Raw genomic sequence first — 25734 nt, forward strand, 5'->3', positions numbered from 1 at the left:
TTACTATTAACCATTTTATATTTCTGGAAACAGAAAAAAGAGGGTAAGTGACTTATACAGGGTCACTCAGCTAATAAGTGCCTGAGGCTGGGTATGAATTCAGGTCTGTTAGAATGCAGGGTTTGTGCTGAATCCATTGTGTCACCCAGCTGCCTTAATGAGTACTGATATAGAAATGTTCAACTGGAGCTCTCCCCAGGGAAGTCCTGAAAGTCACTGAGATTGTCTGAATCCAGGAGAGCTGAGGATTCCATAGTTTCTGTGAGATCACAAATTTTCATTTTAAAAGAAGCAGTTCCTGGCTGAAAGCCTTGTGAGCTGAGTATGCCTAATTGGTGACTAGCCATGAAAGCTTGTTAAATACTGACATTTCTAGTCATCTGAGTGATTTATTAACAAGACCCACAAGAAGTCTCCAGAATGGATTTGGCACTTTGTCAGTTCAGGCAAGTCAAGAAGCATTATTAAGTGTTTACTACATTCTAGGACCTATCCTAAGCTCTGGAGTATATATATATATATATATATATATATATATATATATATATATATATATATATATATATATATATATATATATATATATATATATATGTAGATGAGTGTGCACAAAGATACTTGTGAGTGAAGGAGATTTAAGTGGAAGAGTCGATGCACAGAGACAGTGCAACCACTCTCTTGGTGTTGGAAGCCTGGGTCCAGTGGCACGAAAAGTTGTTACACCTGGAGACTTCCTCAGCTGCATTGGATGGCCCTGTTGTCTTTTGTGCTCCAACATGCCCTAAGCACTCCACAGTGCTTCGCTGCATCGCCCTCTCAGCCGTTGAACCTTCTTATTGGTTTCTTCTGTCTGTTTGGCCGAAACAGTCTTCACATGCTGGGTGAGCAAAGCGCTGGTTCACCAGGGGTCTATGACCGGATGGCTACTCTCACAAGGTTTGGCCTGCCTGTCAAAGCTGTTGCCCAGGGTGTGGCTGCTGCCGCCTGCTAGCAGCTACTAGGAGCCACAAGTGAGAGCTGGGTGTCAGGTGGGAGTCAGAGGCTGGAGAGCTGCCCTCCATTCCAGAGATACTACCCCTCCCTGAACACCCCATACACCCCTATATATATGCCAAAAGAAAGCATCCCTGTCATTAAAGAGCTCACATTCCCCCCAAAGGGAGCCCAATGGAGGGACGTAGCCACCCAGGGATTATTTGCCAGGAGCTGGCAAGTCAGAAATGGAGTAGAGAGGGAAACGGTTAGTCAACTTGAGACCCTTCCCAAAGAGAAGCTTTAGGAGGAAGTGATCTGGTGGAAAAGGGGGAGGCCATGGCAGAAGGATGTTCCTTGTTTAGGAGGCCCCAGGTAATAGAACCCATTCCAAAGTTAAGTGGCCACTGAGATATGGTGGCAAAGTCCAGAAGACCAAGAGCAGAGCTGCAGCCTTTAATTGCAAGGATTATGATATAAAATTAATCTATATGGCTCTGATAACATCTCTGAGAAACAGTTATTGCGAACATTTTATAACTGGGGGTTGAGTTAGATGACTTCTAAAGGCTTCTCTATCCTTCGAGTTATATCACTTGGTTCCTATCATTAGCTGAGCAGTCAAATTCAACAATGATTTTCTCTTGCCAAAAGATAACTTGGGCCAAACCTTTATAAATAGCAGAATTATTTTTCTGTTATTGTTCAAAGGTCCCAGATTATATAGTTCACAAGCTTATTGCTTTCATTTTCTAGTGGGGCATTGTAGATGGACTTTAGATCAGACCAGGAAACTTCATGGCCGCATCCTAAAATCCATGTCTCTAAAGAGGAATATTCTTTTCTCATGAAGACCAACAGAATCCCTAAATTTTATTTGGGATTGAAGGGGCCTCACAAGTTACCTAGACCAATCCTCTTTTCCTTTAGATGAAGAAAGTCACAAAGGTAGATTGGAGCAGAGCTGGGATTTGAATCCAAGTCCACAAATCTGAAAGGACTATGTGGAGATGAATCCATTCTTTCTTCTTGATTTGAGCTTCATCCTCCTCATCCTACTCCCTTGGTCACTCTCAGGTAAGTGCAAGATGTTGAGGAGTTCACAGACATCCAGGGAGAGATTCCCTGTGCCTCAGAACCTCTATAGTTTTTTTTGTTCCAAATCTCCCATTTCCCCTTTCACTATTGTTGTATTTTTTTGGTTACAATTTAAAAATAATTGTTTTCTGATATTTTTCAATTTATGTTTTTTCTCTCTCCCTTCCACCCCTTTTCCCTGCCCAAGAAGACAGGAAATATGATATAGGTTGTACATACATTAGTACATATTTCCATATTCTTTATGTTTTAAAAGAAGACACATATTTCTCACAATAGAGAAAAATTCACGGAGTAAATAAAACAAAGGATGGTATGCTTCAATTTGCATTTGGACTCTGTTCCTTCTATTGTGAAGGATATTCTTCACTTGTCATGAATCTCTTGAAGTTCTGGATCCTTGTCTTGTTGATAATAGTTGTCATTCACAGTTGATCACCATCCATTATTGTTGTTACTGTATATGATGTTCTCCTGGGTCTGCTCACTTCATTTTGCATTACTTTATATTGGTCTTTCAAGGTTTTATTTATTAATTGTTTGGATCAACTTATTTGTCAATTTTTATAGCACACAAAAATTCCAATACAAGTATATACCACAACTTGTTCAGTCATTCTCCAATTGATCGTCATACTTTCAGTTTCCAATTCTTTGCCACTATAGAAAGAGCTGCTACAATTATTTTTGTACAGGTGTCTTCTTTCCCCCTTTCTTTAATCTTTTTGGAATGCAGACCTAGCAGTGGTATTGCTGGGTCAAAGGGAAAATTGAGTTTGATGACCCTTTAGTCATGTTCCACACTTCTTTCCAGAATGGTTGTATCAATTTCCAGCATTATATTAATGTCCTGATTTTTCCACATCTTATTATTTTGGATTTTTTCTAAAAAAAAAAAGAGAATGAGGGTAGTTAAGAAAGAAGAGTTAATTGTGTCAATTCACATTTCCATTTCAGATTCAAATAAAGCCAATAGCTTCATACCCTCATTAGATCTTCTCTTGTATAAACTGCCCCTGATCAAAGAACTTCAAAATAATTTTTTTGACTTTCCTTGATCTGTAACTTTATTGGTTTATCCCATTCATACCCATCATGAAAGGGGTACAGGGTCTTTAGCCAATCAAGCCACATCCTCTCTTTACCTTCCTACCTCTTCACTCACATGAGAGCAGATTTAAAGAAAACTATAATCAGGTACTATTGGAGTTGCTTTGGGAAGGTGCTCTCTTTCTGTTTCCCCAGTTTAATTTAGTTGTTCAACTTATTTCTAGATCTTTAATCAGGATGGATAATCTTATTAGGATTATAAAGCCTTGGTTCCTGACATCTTGAGGTTCCCAAGAGTCCTGTGGTCACTTGGGTTATAATAATACCTGTTACAAAAAAGTGAGCCTTTCTTTTAGAATATAAGCTTTTGAGGTCATAGACCATGCTTTTGCATTTCCTGGTATTCCTGGGTTTGTCATGGTGGCTGACACTTATAAAATGCTTAAGAAATGCTTGTTGACCACCTGCCTGCTCATGATATAAAGGGGTGAAATTTTGCTCAGGAGAAGCATCATGTAGGCACTGCCATTCCCTTCTTGGCTCTTTTCTTGTATCCTGAGAAACCCCTTCCTGCTCCATTGCAGATACTGTCCTCTGGAAATCAAAAGATTTACTTTCCCTGAAGAGAACTAATTCCTGAAGGAAACTCTTGGAGTTGCTGAGGACCCAGGCTCTCCTCCCTGATCATTGCTACCCCTTTCCTAATAGTCAAAACTGCTTCAGGACACCCTGCTCTCTTACATCCTGAATCTGGCCAATACCTTAAACACAACTTAGATCTTCAGAATGATGCTTCTGGCAATAATACAATTTCTATTTGCTTTTCAAAGTATTCTCCCTCATTCTTATTACTAATTGGAGGAAAGATTATGGACTTTCTAAGTTGGGAGGGAAGAGTGAACAGAAACAATTCCATGAAATCAGAAAAAGAGGCATTCCCCCTCCCTCTTCTTTGGGATATCTATAAATAATCAAAGGCATATGGAAACTGATTAACCAATAGTTTTGAGATAAGCCATCTTGATTGCTTGAGATATGAGGAAACTCCTTGCATCAGTTTTGGGATTGGACTGAATTTCTGGTCAGCCTCATCAAGGTTTGTATTTGAAGGTTTCTAAGCAGCAGAGAGAGTTGGTCCAACTTCCCAACCACACAGGACTAGGTTCAAACAATACAATTAGGTTTTCTTCAAGTTATTACAACTGAACAAAGTTTTTGCACAGGATAGAAACTGGACTAGACCCATACTTGCATAGAAATAAAATTTAGAATAGAATAATTTAATAGAAGGGAAATTTCCACAATCTAGCCACAACATTAAGTCACTGTGATTCCCTCAATTCGTACAGGCTCTTGCTAGCCTAATCCCCTCAGTTCCCTTAGAAGCTTTTATCATTTACCTCAAGTACAAAACATTTTCTTTAAAATTATGTTAAAAAATCCTACCCCAAATGATTCAATTTTATAATACATTGAAATAAGGGTTATCATCAGGTTTTGAAACAATTATTTATTTATGCATCTATAGTGATGCCTGTTGTTTTTACATCATTTCCCAATTTTACATCATTTTCTAATATTGTCCTTTTAACCTCCCTTAACCAACAAATTTTACTTGTAACAGGCTTAAAAAACAGATCAGAGGTTTGGTAGGCTGGGGAGGCCAAATCATTTAAATTATTGTCCCTTTCTGACAGTCCTTGTATTCTGCAATCACAGTCTCCCCTATCTTTAGTTCCTTACAAGGTGTAAGTTCCTTACAAGCTTGGTCATACTTTAATTTTGAATTAATTTTTATTTTGTTTTAATCTTCTTTCCATTTAAACTGTTTGATTGAGTGATTATGGTTTTGCAGTGCTGTTTATTTCATTTTGCATCAGTTCAGAAAATTCTTGTCATGTTTTTCTGAATTCTTCACATTCATTGTTTCTTTTAGCACTACCCTATTTGATTTCATTGATATTGAGGGGCATGATCTTGTTTTAATTTCTTTGCCACTACACAATTTGTTCCTATGTATCTTTTGGTAATTTGGGGAATTTTTTTTCTTTCTTTGGCTTCTTTCTTTTGAATATTTGGATCTAAGGCTAAGGACATTCTTGTCACTATCTGATTGTAATTCCAAATTGCCTTCTAGAATAGTTGGAGCAGTTCTCAGATAGACCAAGAATTTCTCAGTGTGCCTATCTAATAGAAGCCCTCAAATGTTATTTCTATCTTTTATCATCTTTGCCAATTTAATGAGAATGAGATGAAGCCTCACAATTGTTTCTATTTGTATTTCTTTTTTTTAAAGCCTAAGTTTCTCTCTTAGAATCATATTGGTTCCAAGTATTCATTCCAAAGGACTGTTTCCAAGGCCTAAGAGTGGTAAAAGCTATGCAAATGAGCTTAAGTGACTTGCCCAGGTACACCCAGCTAAGAATGTCTGGGGCCAGATTTGAGCTAAGGATCTTTCACCTCTAGGTCTGGTTCTCTATCCAGTGTGCCCCCTAGCTGCCTTGTGTATGTTTTTAAAATATTATTATTGATTTTGGAGCCAATGTTAATTCAGTAGTACTAGTTTGAAATTAATTAGAAAAGGTCTCTTATTGGTAGGTTTTTAAGCAAGTCCCTGGTTTAGACAGAAATAAAGAGCTGTAAGAAATATAGAAAATTCAAGTTCTCTAATGCAGAGGCTCATAATTGGATGTTCATCACATTAGTAAGATTACAATTATAGGTTTTGAGCTAGCTCTCACCTAGCTACTGGCAAAAAAAATAGTTTAGTAAAGTGTATTAAGATTTTTTTTCAAGAAACTTTATTTTTTTTTGTAAAGATTTTATTCTGGAAATTACATGTAATAACAAATTTCCATATTAGTTTTTCAAAATTATATGAGCCAAATTGTCTCTGTTCCTCACTCCCCCCCCCAAAAAAAAACAACCTGGCAAGCAATTCCATCTGTGTAATACAGGTATTATCAAGCAAAATATTTCCACGTTGTTCATTTTTGTAAGAGAACAATTATATAAAACAAAAACCCCAAATAAACTAAAGTAAAAAATCATATGCTTTGATCTGCATCCTGACTCCAACAATTCTTTCCCTGGAGGTGGATAGCATTCTTTGTCACAAGTCTCTCAGAACTCTCTTGGATCATTGCATTGCTCAGAGTAGCTAAGTCTATCACAGTTGACCATTCCAGAATGATACTTTCACTGTGTACAATGTTCTCCTGGTTCTGCTTATTTCACTCTGCATCAGTTCTTGTACATCTTTCCAGCTCTTTCTGAAATCATCCCGTTCATCATTTCTTATAGCACAATAATATTCCATCACCAACATATACCACAATTTGCTTAGCTATTCCGCAATTGAAGGGCATCCCCTCAATTTCCAGCTATTTAACATGACAAAAAGAGCTACTACAAATATTTGTGTACAAGTAGGTCCTTTCCCCTTTTTTATTGTCTCTTTGGATACAGATCCAATAGTGGTATTACAGGATCAAAGAGTATACTCAATTTTGTGGCCCTCGGTGCATAGCTCCAAATCACTCTTCAGAATGGTGGTATCAGTTCTCAACTGCACCTAAAATGCAGCAGTGTCCCATCCCCTTCAACATTTAGCACTTTACGGTTCATATCCTTTGATCAATTGTCAACCAGGGAATGATTTGTATTTCTTATAAATTTGACTTAGTTCTTTATATATTTGAGAAATGAGACCTTTATCAGAGAAATTTTTTATAAAATATCCCCACAGTTTGTTGTTTTCCTTCTAATCTTGATTACATTGGTTTTGCTTGTACAAATACTTTTAAATTAAATATAATCTAAATTATTCATTTTGCATCTTGTAATGTTCTCTATCTTTTGTTTGGCCATAAATTTTATCCTTATCCATAGAACTGCCAGGCAAACTATTCTGTGTTTTCCTAATTTATTTATAATATCACCCTTTATGTCTAAATGATCTACCCATTTTGGCCTTATCTTAGTATAGGGTGTGAGATATTGGTCTGTAACTAGTTTATACCATATCCTTTTGCTGTTTTCCCAGGACTTTTTTTGTCAAATACTGATTTTTTCCCAAAATTTAGGATCTTTGGGTTTGTCAAACACTAAATTGCTTAGATCACGATTCTATTTCTTAACCAGTACCAGATTGTTTTGTTGATTGCTGCTTTATAATACAGTTTGAGTTCTGGTACTTCTAAGACACCATCCATCACATTTTTTCATTAATTCCCTTGATATTATTGATCTTTTCTTCTTCCACTTGAATTTTATTATTTTTTCTAGTTCAATAAAAGTCTTTTTATAGTTTGATAGTATGGCACTGAACATGTAAATTAGTTTAGGTAGAATTGTCATTTTTATTATATTAGTTTCCCACATCCATGAGCAATTAAAGTTTTCTCAATTGTTTAGATCTAACTTTATTTGTGTGAGAAGTGTTCTGTTATTGTGTTCATATAATTCCTGGGTTTGTCTTTGAAAGTAGATTCTCAGCCATTTAATATTATCTAGAGTTATTTTAAATGGAATTTTCATTTCTATCTCTTACTCCCGGATTTTGTTGGTAATTTATAGAAATGCTAATGGTTTATGTGGGTTTATTTTGTATCTGCTCCTTTGCTAAAGTTGTTATTAATTATTTCAACTAGTCTTTGTTGATTCTCTAGAATTCCCTAAGTATACCATCATCTCATCCTAAAAGAATGATGATTTTGTATCCTCATTGCCTTCTTTAATTCCTTCAACTTCTTTTCTCCTCTTATTGCTGAAGCTAACATTTCTAGTCAATATTAAATAATAGTGGTGATAATGAGCATCCTTATTTTATCCTTGATCTTATTGGGAAGCCTTCTCACTCATTTCCATTGTTGATGAAACTTCCTAATGAATTTAGATAGATACTAATCATTTAAAGGAAAAATCCATTTATTCCTAGTTTCTCTAGTGTTTTTGTATTTTGTTGAGGGCTCTTTTGGCATGTATTGAGATAGTCATGTGATTTTTGTAAGTTTGGTTATTGATATGGTAAATTATGTTCATAGTTTTCCTAACATTAAACCAATCCTGCATTCCCAGTATAAATCTCACCCAGTCATATCAAGAAATTCTAGAAAAAAATATTACAATTGATCTGGATTAGGAAAAGTGGTTCCGTCAGAGAAATTGCTCTGAAAATCAGCCTGTTTCCAGAAACTAAGAAGGGGAAGATGACAACAATAGGTGATGTCCTGCTTCATGAGATTCTGAGTCCTTGGCTATGAGAGACTGGACAGTGGGAGTTAGGTCACTTGACCTTTCACGTCTTCCTCATGGGACATTATTTTTTTTATAAGACCATATAGCCTAAATCAGTGCCCTCTAGAAGGCTCTCTGTGTCTATCAATGTGTTTATGAATCATTTTTTAAATATCATATTAAGAAACACCCAAGCATTGTACTTAGACTCTCCATGAAATGTATGTTACTTTCATGTCTTTTTATGCATCCTAGTAAGTCAATTCTGACATATGTAGATATTACATCTGAAATGATTCATTGGTAAGATTTTGTCTCCCAACAAATCAGGGGGAATGAGGAAAATTAATATTGAATTGCATTATTTATTAATGGTGTCTCCATGTTAAATCATTTCCCCCTTATCCTTCAAATGTCAGGCTGAAACAGCCTGCTTCCAGACTAAGGTTACTCCCAGCTCTGAAGCAATCAAGCTGGGCTGAAACCTTTTGTCTTTTGTTGAGACATTGATAGGATTATAGACATTTAGAGCAATGGCTGATCAGCCCTGTTGAACTTTGACCCACTTGAAAGTAAGGCAGGCCAGTCATGTCTCTTGCTGGAGAAAGGGTGTGCTATCAGTATTTGTGTTTAGACAAAGACCCACCTCCCCTGTGACAAAGTAATAAGGAAAGAGTTGAAGTCTCTATGTCCACCTCCTCCTTTGAAATATCCTCCAGTGGGGTCCACCAGGGGAGGTCTAGGGGAGAAACTGTCAGGCCAATCAGAAAGAGGATATAGCTTTTTATAAAAGCAAGTCAGGAGGGCAGCTGGGTGGCTCAGTGGATTAGAGAGTCAGGCCTAGATACGGGAGGTCCTAGGTTCAAATCTGACCTTAGACACTTTCTTGCTGTGTGACCCTGGGAAAGTCACTTCGCCCCCATTGCCTAGCCCTTACCACTCTTCTGCCTTGGAACCAATACACAGTATTGATTTCCAAGATGGAAGGTGAGGGTTTTATAAAAATAAAAAAGCAAGTCAGACTGGCTGGAGCTTTCTTTACATAGGAGGCAGCAAAAGAGCCATTCTTTGCTAGCAGGAATTTTTATACATCAATAAATAATATTATTCTCAGGAAGAGAAATTCTTGGTGTGAAAATTGGATTTGGTTCTCCCCACATTATAACAATGAAGGTAGTTAGCTCTGACTCGATTGTGAAGATTTAATTGTAATCCTCTGTCTATTGGTTGATTTAATCCCCAGAAAAGTAAGCACAGAACTTGAAGTGGAGTGGGAAGATCTGCTCATGTTAGATCTGATCACCAAGGGTGTAAATATCCCATTTAATCATGAAGTGGGAGATCTGTGACCCACCTGTGTGATAGTGGGTAAGGAATTAGTAGTGGTAGTCTCTCAGTGACTGAGAATGACTATTGTCTTTGTGCAGTTTCAACTATAGTGTACCCTCATGTGGCTTTGGAGTCCAAAGGCTGAGGCGCAGAGTTTGTGGCACATGGGGCATGGGACGCCAGTTGTTACAGGAGGTGCGGTTGTGGCCTGGTGTCGGCGTTCATGTGCAGCGGCAAGATGTCGTAGGCATTGCCACTCCCCCATCGCTGCAGGTCTTGAAGAGGGTGGACGGAGTTAGGATAGAGGAGTGTGCACAAAGATACTTGTGCGTGAAAGAGATTTAAGTGGAAAAGTCGATGCACAGAGACAGTCCCACTCTCTCGGCATTGGAAGCCTGGGTCCAGTGGCATGAAAAATTGTTACCTCTGGAGACTTTCTCAGCTGCATTGGATGGCTGTGTTGTCTTTTGTGCTCCAACACTCCCTGAGCACTCCACAGTGCTTTGCTGCATCGCCATTTCAGCCGTTGAACCTTCTTATTGGTTTCTTCTGTCTGTTTGGCCGAAGCCATCTTCACATGCTGGGTGAGCAAAGCCTTGGTTCACCGGGGTTGATAACGACCCGATGGCTACCCTCACAAGGTTTAGCCGGCCTGTTGAAGCCATTGCCCAGGGTGTGGCCGCTGCCACAAGCTAGCAGCTACTGGGAGCTACAAGTGAGAGCTGAGTGTCAGGTGAGGGTCAGAGGCTGGAGAGCTGCCCTAGCAGGGCACAAGAAGCCCTCCATACCAGAGATACTACCAGAGATACTACCCCTCCCTGAGCACCCCATACACCCTGGGTAAGGAATTAGAATGGACTAACTGCCTTTTGGGCAGTCCTAGAGCAGTGTGTCAATTGTGATTGGTAGACCTGGAATTAGGGGAAGTGAAGCAAGGAAAAAAGGTCTTTAAAAGAAAGAGACAAAAACCTGAATGAGGTTGGTCTTCTTTGAGTTGGTGGTGGTTGGTTAGGGTGGGAATTCAAAAGAGACACACTTGTAGAGGAACTTGCTGGAGTTGAGGCTTAAAGAATATGCTGATTGAACTGTCATGTGGTGAGTGTAAGGCTGACTTCCTTCCCTTGGCCTTCTTGAGACTCATTTCTCCTGGCTGGGACCTTAGAATTTGCCACCTAGCACAGAAGAAGAAGCCGGAGCTCACTTGCTTGCTCTCTCTCTCTCTCTCTCTCTCTCTCTCTCTCTCTCTCTCTCTCTCTCTCTCTCTGTCTCTCTTTCTGTCTCTCCCTTCCCCCCCTCCCTCTTCTTCTCTTTCTCTCCTCCTTAATAACTTCCCTCTGTTGTAAAATAAACTATCATGAATTCCATCTTGACTTTAGTAATTCATTTTTGGGATTTAGTAATTAAATCCATGGCAACCAATTAAATATTTAGTTCAACCATAAAATTAACATTGGAAACCTTTTTTCCTTCATATTTTAATCAACTTAGCCACCCCAGCTGGGCTTTTGATTTTCTGTATCTGTGTCAATTAATTATGTATCTTGAGTATTAGTCTCTAATCAGAGAAAATGGATGCAAATATTTTGTTTTCTAAAAGTATAATTTCCCTTTTTATCCTTAACCACATTGATATTTTTCCCCTATGGAAAACTTTTTCAGTGTCATATGATACAAATGATTCAATGAGTACTTATGGTTTTACAAATGTGTTTTCATTTTTTCCCTTGCAACAACTTTTGGAGTTAGGTTACATTACTATTATTTTAACTTTATAGATGAAGAAATTGAAGTAAGAATTTTGCCTTGGGACACATAATTGTTAAATCTCTGAGGCAGAATTTGAACTCAGGTCTTCCTGGCTCCCTACTCAGTGCTTTATTCAATGTACCACCTTACATTGTAGATTAATTTTATCTTTTGTGCTCTCTCTTCTACCTTGTTTTGTTAAGAATTTGTTTACCTAGCCACATTTATAAACTAATTTCCCTCTATTTTAAGTTCACTTTTAATATTCTAATCAAGTATCCATTTGTTTGCAATTATTATAGCATTAAACTTAAGGTTAAAACAAATATGTTTGATTCGAGGCTCATTTTCATTTTGTTTTGTTTCATGGTTGTTTTAGCTTTGTATCAAGATAATTTGAATCTAAGGATTCAAGAATAAAAGGAATATCTCTTAGCAATCCTAGCTTTAATGATATCTATGCTCAATTTAATAATTTTTATTCGTCTTGCCCTTGCCACAGAGACCATTGTTTATTATGATATCTATCTTGGTCCTGTAAACCTTAAAATTTCTCAGAATTGTGAATGTTAAAAATTTCCCCATTGGACTGGGAACATTCCCCATTTTGATGTGAAAACTCCTTGCTATGGGAGGACCTCTACTCCACCTGTACTTAAGACTGCTTTAGGGGAGAAAACTCTTTGCTAAACAATGAAAGTACTTAAAAACCATACTTAAAAAGGTAAGGAGTTCTTTGAGCCATGCCTGTTTTTAGAATTGATACAATGGGATGCTAGGTACCTATAAAGGTCGGGCAGGTTTTCTCTTAATGGGATTAGTTGACTCAGCTGTGTTTTCTTTGGTTCAGATTTACTGAGGGGATTAGTCGACACAGCAGCATTTTCTCTGGTTCAGACTTACTGAGGAGATTAGTCCATTTAGCTGGAATTCAGATGGGCTGTCCTTTAGGAAACATCTATGGTGATTGGTAGATGGAAGAACTTAGGGGAGGTGACATAGGAAAAAAAACCCTATATAAGAAAAGGAATTCCTTGGAGATAGATCCTTGGAGATGGATCCTTTTGGAGAAGGCTTTGAAGGAGATTCTTTTGGAGATCACTTGAGAAGGAGCTCTTGGAGGAATTCTCTAAGGAGGTCTCTCAAGGGAGGCTGACTCTGGCTGGAACTCCCTCTGGGGAGACTCTGTCCCTCTAATCCCTTACTTGGACAATCTTATGGTGAGTGAAGACTGACTGATTTCTCTCTCTTAAGACTCAGGTCTAGGCCATATTGGCTTGAGGCCCTTCATACTTATTCCTTTCTTACTCTCCTTCTCTTTTTCTTTAATTCCTCATTGTATTATTAATTAAAAATCTCTATAAAACCCAGTTGACTTGGGTATATACATAATTGGGAATATTTTCCCTGGCGACCACCTTATATTTGATTTATAACCAAGACACTGTAGTGAAACATATTTTCTGCGGTCAATTTACTCACCCACTTTTATATCTATCATAATTTATATCTTCCACCAATTTAACTCACTACAGTTTACAACATCAACCATTTTAATTATAACAGTTTATGGCTCCAACTATTTTAAATCTTACAGTCCACTGTGTCCTTATGGGAAAAGAGACATGGAGAATTCACCATTGCTGGGGACACCCAACCAATGGACAGAAGGTCACTTCTCAGAGATATATTATAAGTGATTCCTGTATAAGATAGAGGATTTGACTACCTTCAATAGAGAGTTTCTGAGTTTCCTTTAGATGTTAAGATTACCTGATTTCTTTAATGAAGAATTGGACTAGATATCTAAATGTGGTTTTCCAGATCTAAAAATTTATGACTTGCTTTAAGGTCATACTATATGGTCTTTCATTTTGTTCTAATTCTTTTATCAGTCAGGGGTAATATAACTCTATTTTCATTCTCTAGGGGAGTTCATTGTATTGGGACCACAACAACCAATTATTGCCTTGGTGGACAGAGATGTCACATTCCCATGCCACCTCTCTCCCCAGTTGGATGCTCAACATATGGATGTGATATGGTTTCATGACCAATCAGGTCTGGTACATCAATACAAATATGAAAAGGATTATTTGAAATATCAGCATCTAGACTATCAAGAGCGGACAGAATTTCTTCACGAGAACATTTCCAGGGGGAATGTAGCCCTGCTACTCCATCGTGTTCGACACTCTGATGAGGGGAAGTACCGGTGTTACTTTGCAAGTTCCACTTATAATGATGAAGCAGAATTCCAAGTGTATGTGGCAAGTAAGTATATGCCAGGTGTCCTGGCCCCATGAGGGGAACCTCTAAGCAGGGGAGGTTGGTAGTTTTTACCTGAAGGGAGCACACATACCCATAAACATTATGCTACAGGAATGACACTATGCATGGTGGGTTGGCCTAATGTTATCCTGGTCTGAGATGAGTTGATTGAACTGGGAGTATCTGAAGGGCTGATCTAAAGATAAAGTCAAGCATTAGGAGGGCAAAGAGCAGTTTAGGGTAGAGACAAGTAACTCAGTGGTAGTAAATGGGGTGATTCAAACCTGCTACTTGGATACAGGCAAAGAATATTTTTGGGGAAGCAACCAGTGGTGGAGCAAGAATCAGATCAAGGTGAAATTGTGAGACCTAGAGGTTGTTGGAATGACACTTTGACAAAAAAGGGGCTTTAGAAGATTGTTCTGCTCATAGTAGTGTGGATTAACCTATTCAGGAGGGTAAAAGGAACAAAAAGAAGAAAACATAAAGAGAAGAAGATAGGATTGAGGGAAATACACAACAATCACAATTACAACTGTGAAGGGGATGAATTTTTTCCTAAAACAGAAATGAATATCAGAATGGATTAATATAGAAATGTTTTGAGTGCATTCACTAACATAATGTATATCATATTATTACCTTCTCAGTAGATGGGAGAGAGGCTGGAGGGAGGGAAAGAATTTGGAACAGAAAGTTTAAAAAGTAAATGCTAAAATATTTTTGAAAATAAAATATAAACAGAGTGAAGATGGTAGCTTAGAAGCAGCAGAAATTGATTCCTCTGTGAAAATCCTTCCACACCAATCAAAAACAAAGCACTTCAAAGGGGACAGAAAACCAAATCCAACAGGAAACCAGAGGTGTGGGACCCTCCTGCTTGATTCAACTTAAAAGTTACGCAGAGAAGATTGAATTCTCTGGCTTAAGGAAAAGAAAGAAGAAAGGTTCCAGTGCCCTTCTCATACTTACTGTGCTGAGTCTCTTGTGGGTGGTGGGATCTCAGGATGAGAGGTCAAACAGAGACAGAGTGCATTGCTACCACAACTACATGAAGCTCAGTGCTCTGACCACAGCTGGGAAGGAAGGAGCTGAAGTAGAGGAGCAGAAAAGAGGGAAGGTTGATTGAAGCATTCAGCCACCACACCTGCATCTTAGGTCTTTGCCTCTAGAAGTTTTGCCCTTAGGGCACATTCAGTTCTACAGATCAGTTCAACTGGCTTAATTCAGTTTATCAATAGTGCCAAGAAAAAGCTTCTAGAGAGCAGAAAAGCTCAAACTCACAGAGTTAGCAAACAACCAGAAGAAGAGCAAGTATACAAAATAGACAGAAAGCAAAACTCGAGAAGAAGAGAGAGCCACAGGTCTCTCCTACTCAATTCAATGAAAGGTATGGAGATAAAATTGAATTCTTGGGCAAAAGGGAGAGATCCAACACCTCCTCCCCATCTATTACACCTAGACCTGCCATAGAACATGGACTTACTGAGATCCCAGGGCAAAGGCTAAAATTACCTAGCAATACCACTGCTGGGTTTGTACCTCAAAGATATATAAGGAAAAAGACTTGTACAAACATTTATAGCTGAGCTCTTTGGGGTGGCAAAAATTGGATAATGAAGCTGTGTACCTCAAATGGGGAATGGTTGAGAAAATTGTGGTATCTGTTGGTGATGGAATACTATTGTGCTCAAAGGAATAAAGAATTGGAGGGATCCCATGTGAACTGGAAGGACCTCCAAGAATTGATGCAGAGTGAAAGGAGCAGAACCAGGAGAACATTGTATACAGAGACTGTGTTATAATCACTGTATTATAATCAAATGTAGTAGACTTCTCTAGTAGCAACAATGTAGTGACCCAAGACAATTCTGAGGTACCTAGGAGAAAGAATGCTATCCACATCCAGAGACAGAACTGTGGGAGTAGAAACACAGAAGAAAACAAGTGATAGATCACTTGGTTCATTGGGGACAGGATTGGGAATTCTGGCTTTAAATGATCACTCTATTGTATATATTAGTAATATGGAAATGTGTTTTGAGCAATGATACATGGAAAACCCAATGGAATTACTAGTCAGCTCATGAAGGGGAAAAAGAAAAGGGGAGGGAAAGAACATGAATCATGTAATGATGGAAAATATTCTAAATAAGTAAATAAATTTTAAAAAATATGATATAACTGAACAAAATTTTTAGCAGGAATCAGTAGTTGCAGAACAATCTGTGGGTCACCTAATGAATAATTAGTATTTTTGGCTGAATGATGAATTCACACTGGTTCACTAAAACCTGTTTATTCACATTGTCTATCATGACATCTCTCCCTTATTATATGCCTATAGAGGTGAATTAAAAAAAGCAAACAATTCTCCAGTGTAGAAGTTTATACTTATTCTCATTTTATTTCATTATAGAATTATGCCATAACTTGGGCCTACCAAGAACATTTTTATTCCAGTCTGGGAAATCTACTATTTTAGCTAGTCTATTTGTTGCCAGTGATTTCTTTATTTCCCTGAAATAATTTTGTATTTATAAAGAGGTATACATGTAGTTCATGCCCCTGACCACAACCCACAAAAGAACATAAATTCCTTGAGGTCAGGGGCCATTTTGCTTTTTGACATTGCATCCCTACCATGGAATCAAAATATAAATATGTAGCATCATCCTAGGCAGAGAGACCTGTGTGTTTCTCTCATTTGATATTTTCCCCAAAATTACATTTGAAAGATATAATAAGGAAGAATAAGATGGATACAAATTCCTCTTTGTCTCTAGGAAATAAATTTACCTTTGCTTGCTTTATTTTCCTTTTCTAGGTACAGGCTCTACCCCTCACCTACAAATTGAAGGTGCTGGAAATAAAAGGGTTCGGGTGGTGTGCACATCTGCAGGGTGGTACCCAGAACCTGAAGTGCACTGGAGGAACCAGACAGAGGAGTCATTGTCACAAGGCACCACGATCAGTAGGAAAGAGAATGGGCTCTTCTCTGTTGAAACCTCAATCAATGTGTCTGCCGATTCCAAAGAGATTGTTTCTTGTGTCATTGAGAACCCTCTTCTCAGCCAAAAACTGGAAGCAAGTGTTTCTTTGGCAGGTTAGTTCCCTCCCTGAGCACTAGGGTCAACTTTGTGAAGAGATAGAGTAGAATTTCATATAACAGGCTGGCCAAAATGCCAGAATTTCAAATAGTTCTCCTGTAGCAGTCAGATTGCCTTTAAAGAGAACATGCTCAGTCTTGAGCATGCTCAGTATTGCTCATGGCTGGGAAGGCCTCTGACCCTTGACCCCAGCTTCTCCCAGGTTAGGCGGGAAAACAAGTTTCTTTGTTCTCACTTGGTTAAGAGAAACCACACCTATGCCTTGTCATTGACCAATGAGGGTCATCCCTATGTACTACGTAGCAAATGGTATTTATGGCCCAGCAAGCTCCGCCTCGTCCCGCTCTCTCCCCTCTCTTCTCTTTCAGGCTAGCTGATGGCTGTCCTTGCAGGAGCTTGGCCTCTGGCCAAGCTCCATCTTTAATCTTTCTCTATTCATCTCTCTGACCTGTATTGTACTGGTAAAAGCCTTTGGAATAGTCCTTTGATCAGAGTTTGGCTGTGGCTCATTGATAATTAATAAAGACTCATTCTGACCACCTCATATCTCTAATTTGACTCTAAACTTCTATCCTGTCTCCATCTTCCTACCTTGTGGCTTCTCTCCCCTCTGAGAGAGACTACAAATGGTGCCCAACGTGAACAGGGACCCTGCACCTGGCACTTTCTCGTGGCATTCAACCCTTTTATTTCACACAGCCGAGGGAAAACAGTAGGCGGGTGCCGGAGTTCGGGGAATTCTGCTGATCCTCTGGCCAAGAACGATACATGAAGTCCATGGAAGATGATCAAGAGCATCTGATGGCAAGACAATCTGCCCAGAAGAAGGACAGATGGCAGAGGTGTCTGGCACAGGACACCAGAAATGCAGCACATGGATTGTAAAGCCTATGATTGCCCTATAGGCAGGTTTAACACACTATGCACACACACACATGCAATTGTATGAGAAACAATGTACATGCAGAAGAGTATCATTGAGTCACTAACAGATATTCTGTTCTAGGAATATATGGGTATTTGGTAAAAGATCTAACTATTATATGCCTGAAAATTTTGAATGGTATTGGTACAATGTGTAACTTGAAATCATATTATTGGAATTGTTCCATGTTAGCCAAATTTGATCAAATATCAAAAGGGTATAATTGGGAATATTATGACAGTATAAGGAATGCTGTCCACTTGCAGCACAAAAGGGTAATACTATCCAAAATGTAATGATGATTATTGTTTTAAAGGGTACATTATATTTGCAAACAATATGTTTTTGCTAGAATCAGACTTATCTAGAAGTCAATTTTGTAAGCTGTGACTGTTCCACTTTCATAAGGAAAGAGGTGGATATGGTATCACTAATCATCTCTCTCTTCTACACCCCAGAAAGAATATTAGTTAAAGCTTTGTAATAATCAGTATTGAATGTAATGATAAAGATCACATTGTGTGAGATACCTGAAGTGGGTTAAATATCATCAAGATATTAAGACTGTAAGGGACCCAAGGGGATGATAACGTTGGGTCGAGGTCTTGTTTATATGTTCACAGATAATGAAAACATCTGGTCACCCACGTCATGCTTCATGCCAGCTGATACAGACCAGGAAGAGAAGCAGACGGAAGGTGATGGCATCAGCTATCTACATGCCAGCCACAATCCAGGCATGCTGGAGGGACACTTCTTTGGTGACTAATATCACTCCAGAACAATGACATTACACTATTAGAGACATTGGCTATTAGGCCACTGACGGACACTTGTCATGCTGACATCCATTGAGATGGGGTACCCAGAGCAACATCAAGTATGCTAACTCAGAAGGACTAAATCACACTTGTGTCTGTACAAGACACCAAATATGTCCCACACTCCAAAGACTTTGCTATGGGATTGAGATGAATTAGCTACAAATTGTCTAGCTGCTAATGTATACCCTGTATTTTGTATATGATACTGTCAAAAGAAATGTATATTGTATGCATTGTAAAGCTACCACTTGTATTGTAAGAAATGCTGTTATCAACAAGGGTATAGACCTTGGTATGATTCTCCAAAGAAGTAGGAGATAGAAAACTTTCATTCATAGCATAGATCTGATACCTCTGACAACAAAAATGAGGTGCTAAGCAGGAAATGATGCACAGACAAGGTTAATGGACAGATGACACTGATGTTACTCTCGAGAAAGGATGAGAGATCAGGGAAAAGACACTAGGAAATCTTTAATCAGGAACCTGAGTTATTGTAAGAAATCATTGACATCCAGGCAAAGATTATGTTCCTGACAATACCAGGATGGACATTAAGGGCTGACTACCAGAGATGTAGTTAAGTGTTAATACCATTGTTAATCATTACTCCTGATACCCTGTCTTTGTGGGTAATATTTTAATAGGAAAAATGTCTTGCTCTCCTCCAACAATCCCAGAATTCAGATGGCCACTGGATTCGGGATCTATTGGCTTCCCTTTCATATACTGGAAGACGTTCTGGTATATGGAAGTAAGACCTCAGGAAAACACTGAGGACTCTAGGTGTGACAATTTCTGTGGACGCGCAGTCATTGTCTCTCCTAGGTGGAAAAAATTATTATTGCACAAAAACATGGAGCAAGGGCAAAGTATAATCTAAGTTTTACTGTTTTGGAGTATGGATTAAAAACATGACACAATAGGCACAGATAAGCGTGTAGAAAAAGCACATTGAATATTATTCACTGACAATTAGGAATGAAAAAGCTATGTCAAATTCCATAGGTACAAGAAACTGTAGAAATTGTTTTTACATGGAAAACAACTTAAGCTTCTATTTACCCAAACATTGGTTTGGTGGAAAGAATTTTGCAAATAGTGGTAATGGTATAGGTTTGGTTATCATATTGATGGGTTTATTTATACAAGCAGAGATTTAAATAAGGAAGACATAAGGGATATGCAGTCAAAACTTGAAATATTACTTCATTATCACCATCATGGTTATTTAAGTTACAATTGAGAATGTAAAATGTATGGGAATATTGGTATTTGTTAAAAATTGCACTGTGATTATTGTATTAATGCTTTTTGCAAAGCCTGTAATGGTGCAAAATTATGTTCATATACAAGGCGAATTTTGATCTATTTAGATCAGGAATTAGGAATCATTGGGAATATAAGTTCTGATATTTTACATTGGCTCAGTTTCAAAGATACCACATAGACAGTGAGCCAAAAGTCTAGAATCTTGTATTAATTTTGGGATCAGGTTCCCAGGATCAATTTTCTAAGATCATTTGACATGTGATAACATGATCCTCCAGAATTGTTCAGAGAGGATGTTTTTCTTTGAAAGGATCTCTCCCTACCCACAAACAAAAAGAAAAGGGAGAGGAATCTCATAGAGATCAGTATGTTCATTTTAGAGAACACTTTTGATTCATTTTCAAGTATTCAACTTTGATTTTTCTGTTGCACAATTATTGCCAGAATTTTTAAGTACAAGGAAAGTACTGTTAATGCTCTGATCCAGAATTATGAAGGTGCAAAGATTTCTATAATTGCAGTCACCCAACAGTCGCTGAACATGAGAACATGACAGCAATTGTTAATTTTCAGATGACCATTCTGGAGAATGATGTCTGATTGCATGTAAGGGGAATCATAATGAATCTTTCATTATGGACCAGACAGCCTCAGCCACGATTATACACTTTCCATATGAAATGGATGTTTGAGGTTGGGAGATGCAGAGACGTGGCGTACTGACACCCTCAGTCGCTGAATGTCCTGGTATCAAGCTACCAACCAGTTTCCTATGTGGCAGGCATCTGGCAGTGAGCATGGAAAGATCCCCAAGATGCAGTATCAGTACGAGAGAAAGGAAGGACTTATCCTTCATCTCCAGAGATAGTATTTTGCTAACTGTTGAAAAGACGGACAACTTCTGCATATAGTGTCCATCTCTTCTTTTGTTACTCTTCATTTTTCGTTACCCCAAACAGGATGTCACAGGACTGGCCGACCCTGTGATTGAGTCTTGTACTGCCCGGACAGGGACTTTCATTCGTAACCCCGATTCCTTTGCTGGTCTTAGGATGACGAAGAGTTAACAGCTTTTGCCCCGAGACTGCAGCTCGGATGGGCAGAAGAATCGAACAGAGAGAGTGCAGTGTTTGTGGGCCTCCTCTGTTCCCCAACTTTATTATTGCACCTGTCATGTGAGCCATAGAATTCTACCTCATTAGACCAGGATCAGTAGCGTGGAAATTATTTTCTTAACATTTTTATATCTACTAAGACTGTTGCATAGATCCTGAAATGCAGACAGATAGAAAGATCAGTTTGGAATTTTTTAAGATTGATCACTGAATCAGTTTATGCTGATGTTCACTCTTGATTGGTATATCTAAGTTATACAATCAGGGTGGGTTTTTCATCTCTGTATCAGAATATGATTATGCACCAGAGTGTTTGTATTTGTTAAGGCTGTAATGTTGTTACATTTTGATATTACACTATTCATTTGTGTGTAAAACAAAAAGGGGGAATTGTAGCAGTCAGATTGCCTTTAAAGAGAACATGCTCAGTCTTGAGCATGCTCAGTATTGCTCATGGCTGGGAAGGCCTCTGACCCTTGACCCCAGCTTCTCCCAGGTTAGGCGGGAAAACAAGTTTCTTTGTTCTCACTTGGTTAAGAGAAACCACACCTATGCCTTGTCATTGACCAATGAGGGTCATCCCTATGTACTACGTAGCAAATGGTATTTATGGCCCAGCAAGCTCCGCCTCGTCCCGCTCTCTCCCCTCTCTTCTCTTTCAGGCTAGCTGATGGCTGTCCTTGCAGGAGCTTGGCCTCTGGCCAAGCTCCATCTTTAATCTTTCTCTATTCATCTCTCTGACCTGTATTGTACTGGTAAAAGCCTTTGGAATAGTCCTTTGATCAGAGTTTGGCTGTGGCTCATTGATAATTAATAAAGACTCATTCTGACCACCTCATATCTCTAATTTGACTCTAAACTTCTATCCTGTCTCCATCTTCCTACCTTGTGGCTTCTCTCCCCTCTGAGAGAGACTACATTCTCCCATTAGTGTTAAAACATCCCAAATTCTACCTTTAGGAATCATAAGATACAGAGATAGAAGGGATTTTAGACATGGAATCTAAGTCCTTACTTTTACATATGAAGAAACTGAGACTGAGTCATAAAGTCAATCAGGCATTAACATTTAATAAGTAACTACTGTGTGCCAGGCATGGTTCTAAGTGCTAAGGGTTTATCAAGAAAAGGAAAAAAAAAACCTGTCTTTACTGTCAATGAGCTCACAGATTAATGGGAGGAGATAACATGCAAACCTCTCTCTCTATTTTGGTTGCTTTCCTGCTGCCTACAAACATACTCAAATCTTCTTTATCCTTTAAAACAACAAAACTAAAGAAGCAAATAAAAAAGTTCCCCTACTTGCTCCCACCATCTTTAGTAGCTCTCTGCCCAAATCTCTCCTCCTTTTCATGGTTTAACTTCTTGAGAAAGCCATCTATTTACATTTGGACCCTCCACTTCATCTCTTCATTTGATTTGAAACTTTCTCTAATATGGCTTCTGCTTTCATTGTTCAACTGAAATTGCACTCTTTAAAGTTAGGAATGATCTCTTCTTATCTGTCAAATCTAATGACATTTTCTGAACAAATGATCACACTCATCTGCAGTATTTGATATTGTTAATCACTCTCTTCTAGATACTTTCTTCTCTCTATGACTTCATGAAACAATTCTCTCCTGGTTCTCCTCCTAACTGTCTGATCACTTCTTAGTATCCTTTATTGAATCTTCATCCAGAGTGAGCTCACTAACTGTTGATAATGCAAGGTTCCATTCTTCTCTTACTCTACATTATTTCCTTTATGGGTCTCATCACCTTCTATTGGTTCAATGATCATTTCTGTTCATGTGGTGTCCAGATCTAGATATCCTGCCCTAACCTCTCCTGGCCACCAATCTCACATCTCAGCTCTTTTTTACATATCTCAAACTGGATGCTCTATAGAAATATCAAATAAAAGAAATCTAAAATTTTATGATCTTTCTTTTTTTAACATTTAATTTTTATTTATTTATTCTCAATTACATGTCAACAAAAATTTTCAACATTCAATTTTTAAAAAATTTGAGTTCCATAATCTTTTCCTCCCTCCCTCTCCATTGAGAACATTAAAAACATAAGTTTACTAAGTTATAGTCAAGGCATTTTTAAAAATTATTTGAACTCCATGGATCCCATGTTAAGAACCTCTGGGCTAGATTATCATTTTGTTTTTCAGTGGTGGAAAACCTTTGGGATATTAAAGAGTAAACAAGTTATAATCTATAGCTCAGTGTTTCCCATATAACACAGCTCTATTGTAAAACAAATCCCCATCTTTCTAATCTTTTGAAGGTCATTCTTGAAGTTGTAGACATCTATTCAACTCACCTGCCTCCTATAAAAGTGTAACTGTTAAACAATATATACACCAATACAGTAGATGATAAGAGGTTTCCTTTCATATTAATATCCTAAGACACAATCTATTAAGAAAATTCATTGATAAAAGCATTCTAAAATAAAATGAGGGAATTTATTCCTTAAATAAAAGTAGTTTAAAATTCTATAAGAATTTTTTTTGGCAAGTATGGTAACTGAAATGTTCTTATGTACAAAATTGAATTTTGTCCTCTGAGTTACCATTAGATAGTTTGGAATAAAATGTTTACAATTCCATTAACATTGGCCTAAGAATTTTTATTAAGCTATTTAATAAAGCTAAAAGGAAAACCTAATGTTCCTAAGATATTACTTAAGTATAATTAATCTGGGATAGTCAGTAAGTCAAGACACTTTGGTTTTTAAATCTTATGAAGAAAACAAATAATTGACAAAAATGTAAAGGCAAACAAAAGCATGTGGCAGGATCTCATACTTTAAAAGCTACTTTTAGTAACTCAATCATTCATAAGGCAAATCTAATAAAATTTGTTTAAGGTCAATTTTACATCCCATATGAAATATACCTCCCCTCCCTCTTTCCGCCCATGACCCCATGGCACATTCACCATTCCAACTTTACAGGGTAGTCTCCTGTGAGACATGCTGTACAATGACTGTGTTTTTCAAAGTATTTCAGGCCATTTCCATTTTCTTGAATTATATTTTCTTGCTTCTCTATTTTCTGCTTCTTCAATTCCATCCCTTCTTGAACAGATGAAATTAAACCTTCCACAGACAGGTATACAACACTGTTTGCCCCTATGTATTTCGCAAGATCATCAAACTCAGGTCTGTTGGCAATAAGCTCTTCTTTTGTAGGAATATTTATTCCCATATAGCACGGGAATCTGATTGGAGGTGAAGCTACTCGAATGTGAACCTCTTTTGCTCCAGATTCTTTGAGCAAGTTAATTATGGGTGAGATGATATTGCCTCTTACAATGGAATCATCTGTTAGAACAATCCATTTGCCTTTAAAATTATCAGAAGGGACTCCAAATTTTTTTGCCACACCTAGTTGTCTTAATTGCATATTTGGTTGAATTAAGGTTCTTCCTACATACTGATTTTTTCAAAGGACTTCTACTTATGGAAGGCCACACTTTCCTGCATAACCAAGTGCTGCTGGTGTGGCTGATTCAGGAACTGTGCTGACCAAATCAGCATCCACAGGGGCTTCGATTGCCAACTGCTGACCACAACGATGTCTAACTGTGTATATGACATTCAAATATATTATCTGGTCTTGCAATATAAACATATTCAAAGATACAGAAAGCCACTGGATCTCCCCCAGACCTCGGTACAGTATCAAGAGGATGAACATTATGTCTAGATATTTTCACAATTTCTCCTGGTAAAACTTCATGATAATACACTGTACCAATAGATAAAAAACTGCAGGATTCAGATGATACCACCCATCCTTCAGTTTCAGAATTATTTTTTCCTCTTCCATTTATATCAGATACAGGAATAATACATCCAATACACAGGGGACAATTTCTGTAAGGATCTCTTCCTGCATAAATAACGTCTCTGTGCATAAGTCATAAATATGATGTAGGGGCTTCCTTCATTAAATTTTTAATCCTTGCTACCCAGTTAGGGCTATCATCTCTTTTATGTGGAGGTATATATATAGGCCAGTAACTGAGTAATCATTTCACTGGCAGAACCTGTTGACAATCCAACAGCATGTCACAGAAGCTTTCTCCTCAGATGAACAGAGTTTATTAATTCTCCATTGTGTGTCACGGCAATCTTTCCATGGAGTGTTTCAACAACAAAGGGTTGACAATTCTCTAATTCACAGTTTCCAGTGGTAGCATACCTTGTGTGACCAATTCCAGGATTTGAAACATACAGCTTCTTCATATTATCTTCAGTAAACACATGGTTTACGAGTCCCATTCCCTTGTGTGTTCAGATTGTTGGCATTAAACCATATCCATCACTTGTTACAATCCCAGCACTCTCCTGTCTCTGGTTTTGAAGCCCCACGAGCCCCAGGGTGATCACATGGGGCACATCCAGCTGCTTGGGCCACTATCCTGAGGCGATGCAGCCAAACACACTGCACTCCTCCAAGATCTTTCCCCACAAATCCTCCCTTCTTGCAATTGAACCTCTTATTGTCATTTTGGGGCCTCTTTTAGGATATAACCATCAGACTCTTTCTATTTCTGTTTTTCCTCTGCTTCTAAGAGATATGGGCAGTTTTCTTTGGTTATTTCTTGACACATGACATTTAGTTTCTTTTTTTTTTTAGTTATAACTTTCACACCACCTAATGACAGTTAAAATATTTTAATCAATTGTTTTTGATAGGAGTCTTGACTTTGCTTCAGTATTTTTTCATTTCTCATGGGGTCATCAGTTTCTATTTGGTCAATTCAGATTTTGATGGTATT

General features: G+C 38.0%; 1 protein-coding gene and 1 pseudogene across 1 annotated transcript in view; one reads left to right on the top strand and one right to left on the bottom strand.

Annotated features, from left to right (window-relative positions):
- The window catches only part of LOC103105123 (butyrophilin-like protein 2), a 57827-nt gene extending 36925 nt beyond the window's left edge, over window positions 1–20902 (top strand). Inside the window, exons 3-5 of the mRNA XM_056803741.1 lie at window positions 13363–13707; window positions 16532–16810; window positions 20805–20902. Coding sequence (XP_056659719.1) covers window positions 13363–13707; window positions 16532–16810; window positions 20805–20902 — 722 coding nt within the window. The remainder of the gene's footprint in view (window positions 1–13362; window positions 13708–16531; window positions 16811–20804) is intronic.
- Window positions 20903–23882: 2980 nt separating this feature from the next.
- LOC100616753 (amidophosphoribosyltransferase-like) lies at window positions 23883–25462 on the bottom strand (annotated as a pseudogene).
- Between the last annotated feature and the right edge of the window lie 272 nt (window positions 25463–25734).

Source organism: Monodelphis domestica, chromosome 6, assembly GCF_027887165.1.
Source record: "Monodelphis domestica isolate mMonDom1 chromosome 6, mMonDom1.pri, whole genome shotgun sequence".
In the NCBI taxonomy this organism is placed as follows: domain Eukaryota; kingdom Metazoa; phylum Chordata; class Mammalia; order Didelphimorphia; family Didelphidae; genus Monodelphis; species Monodelphis domestica.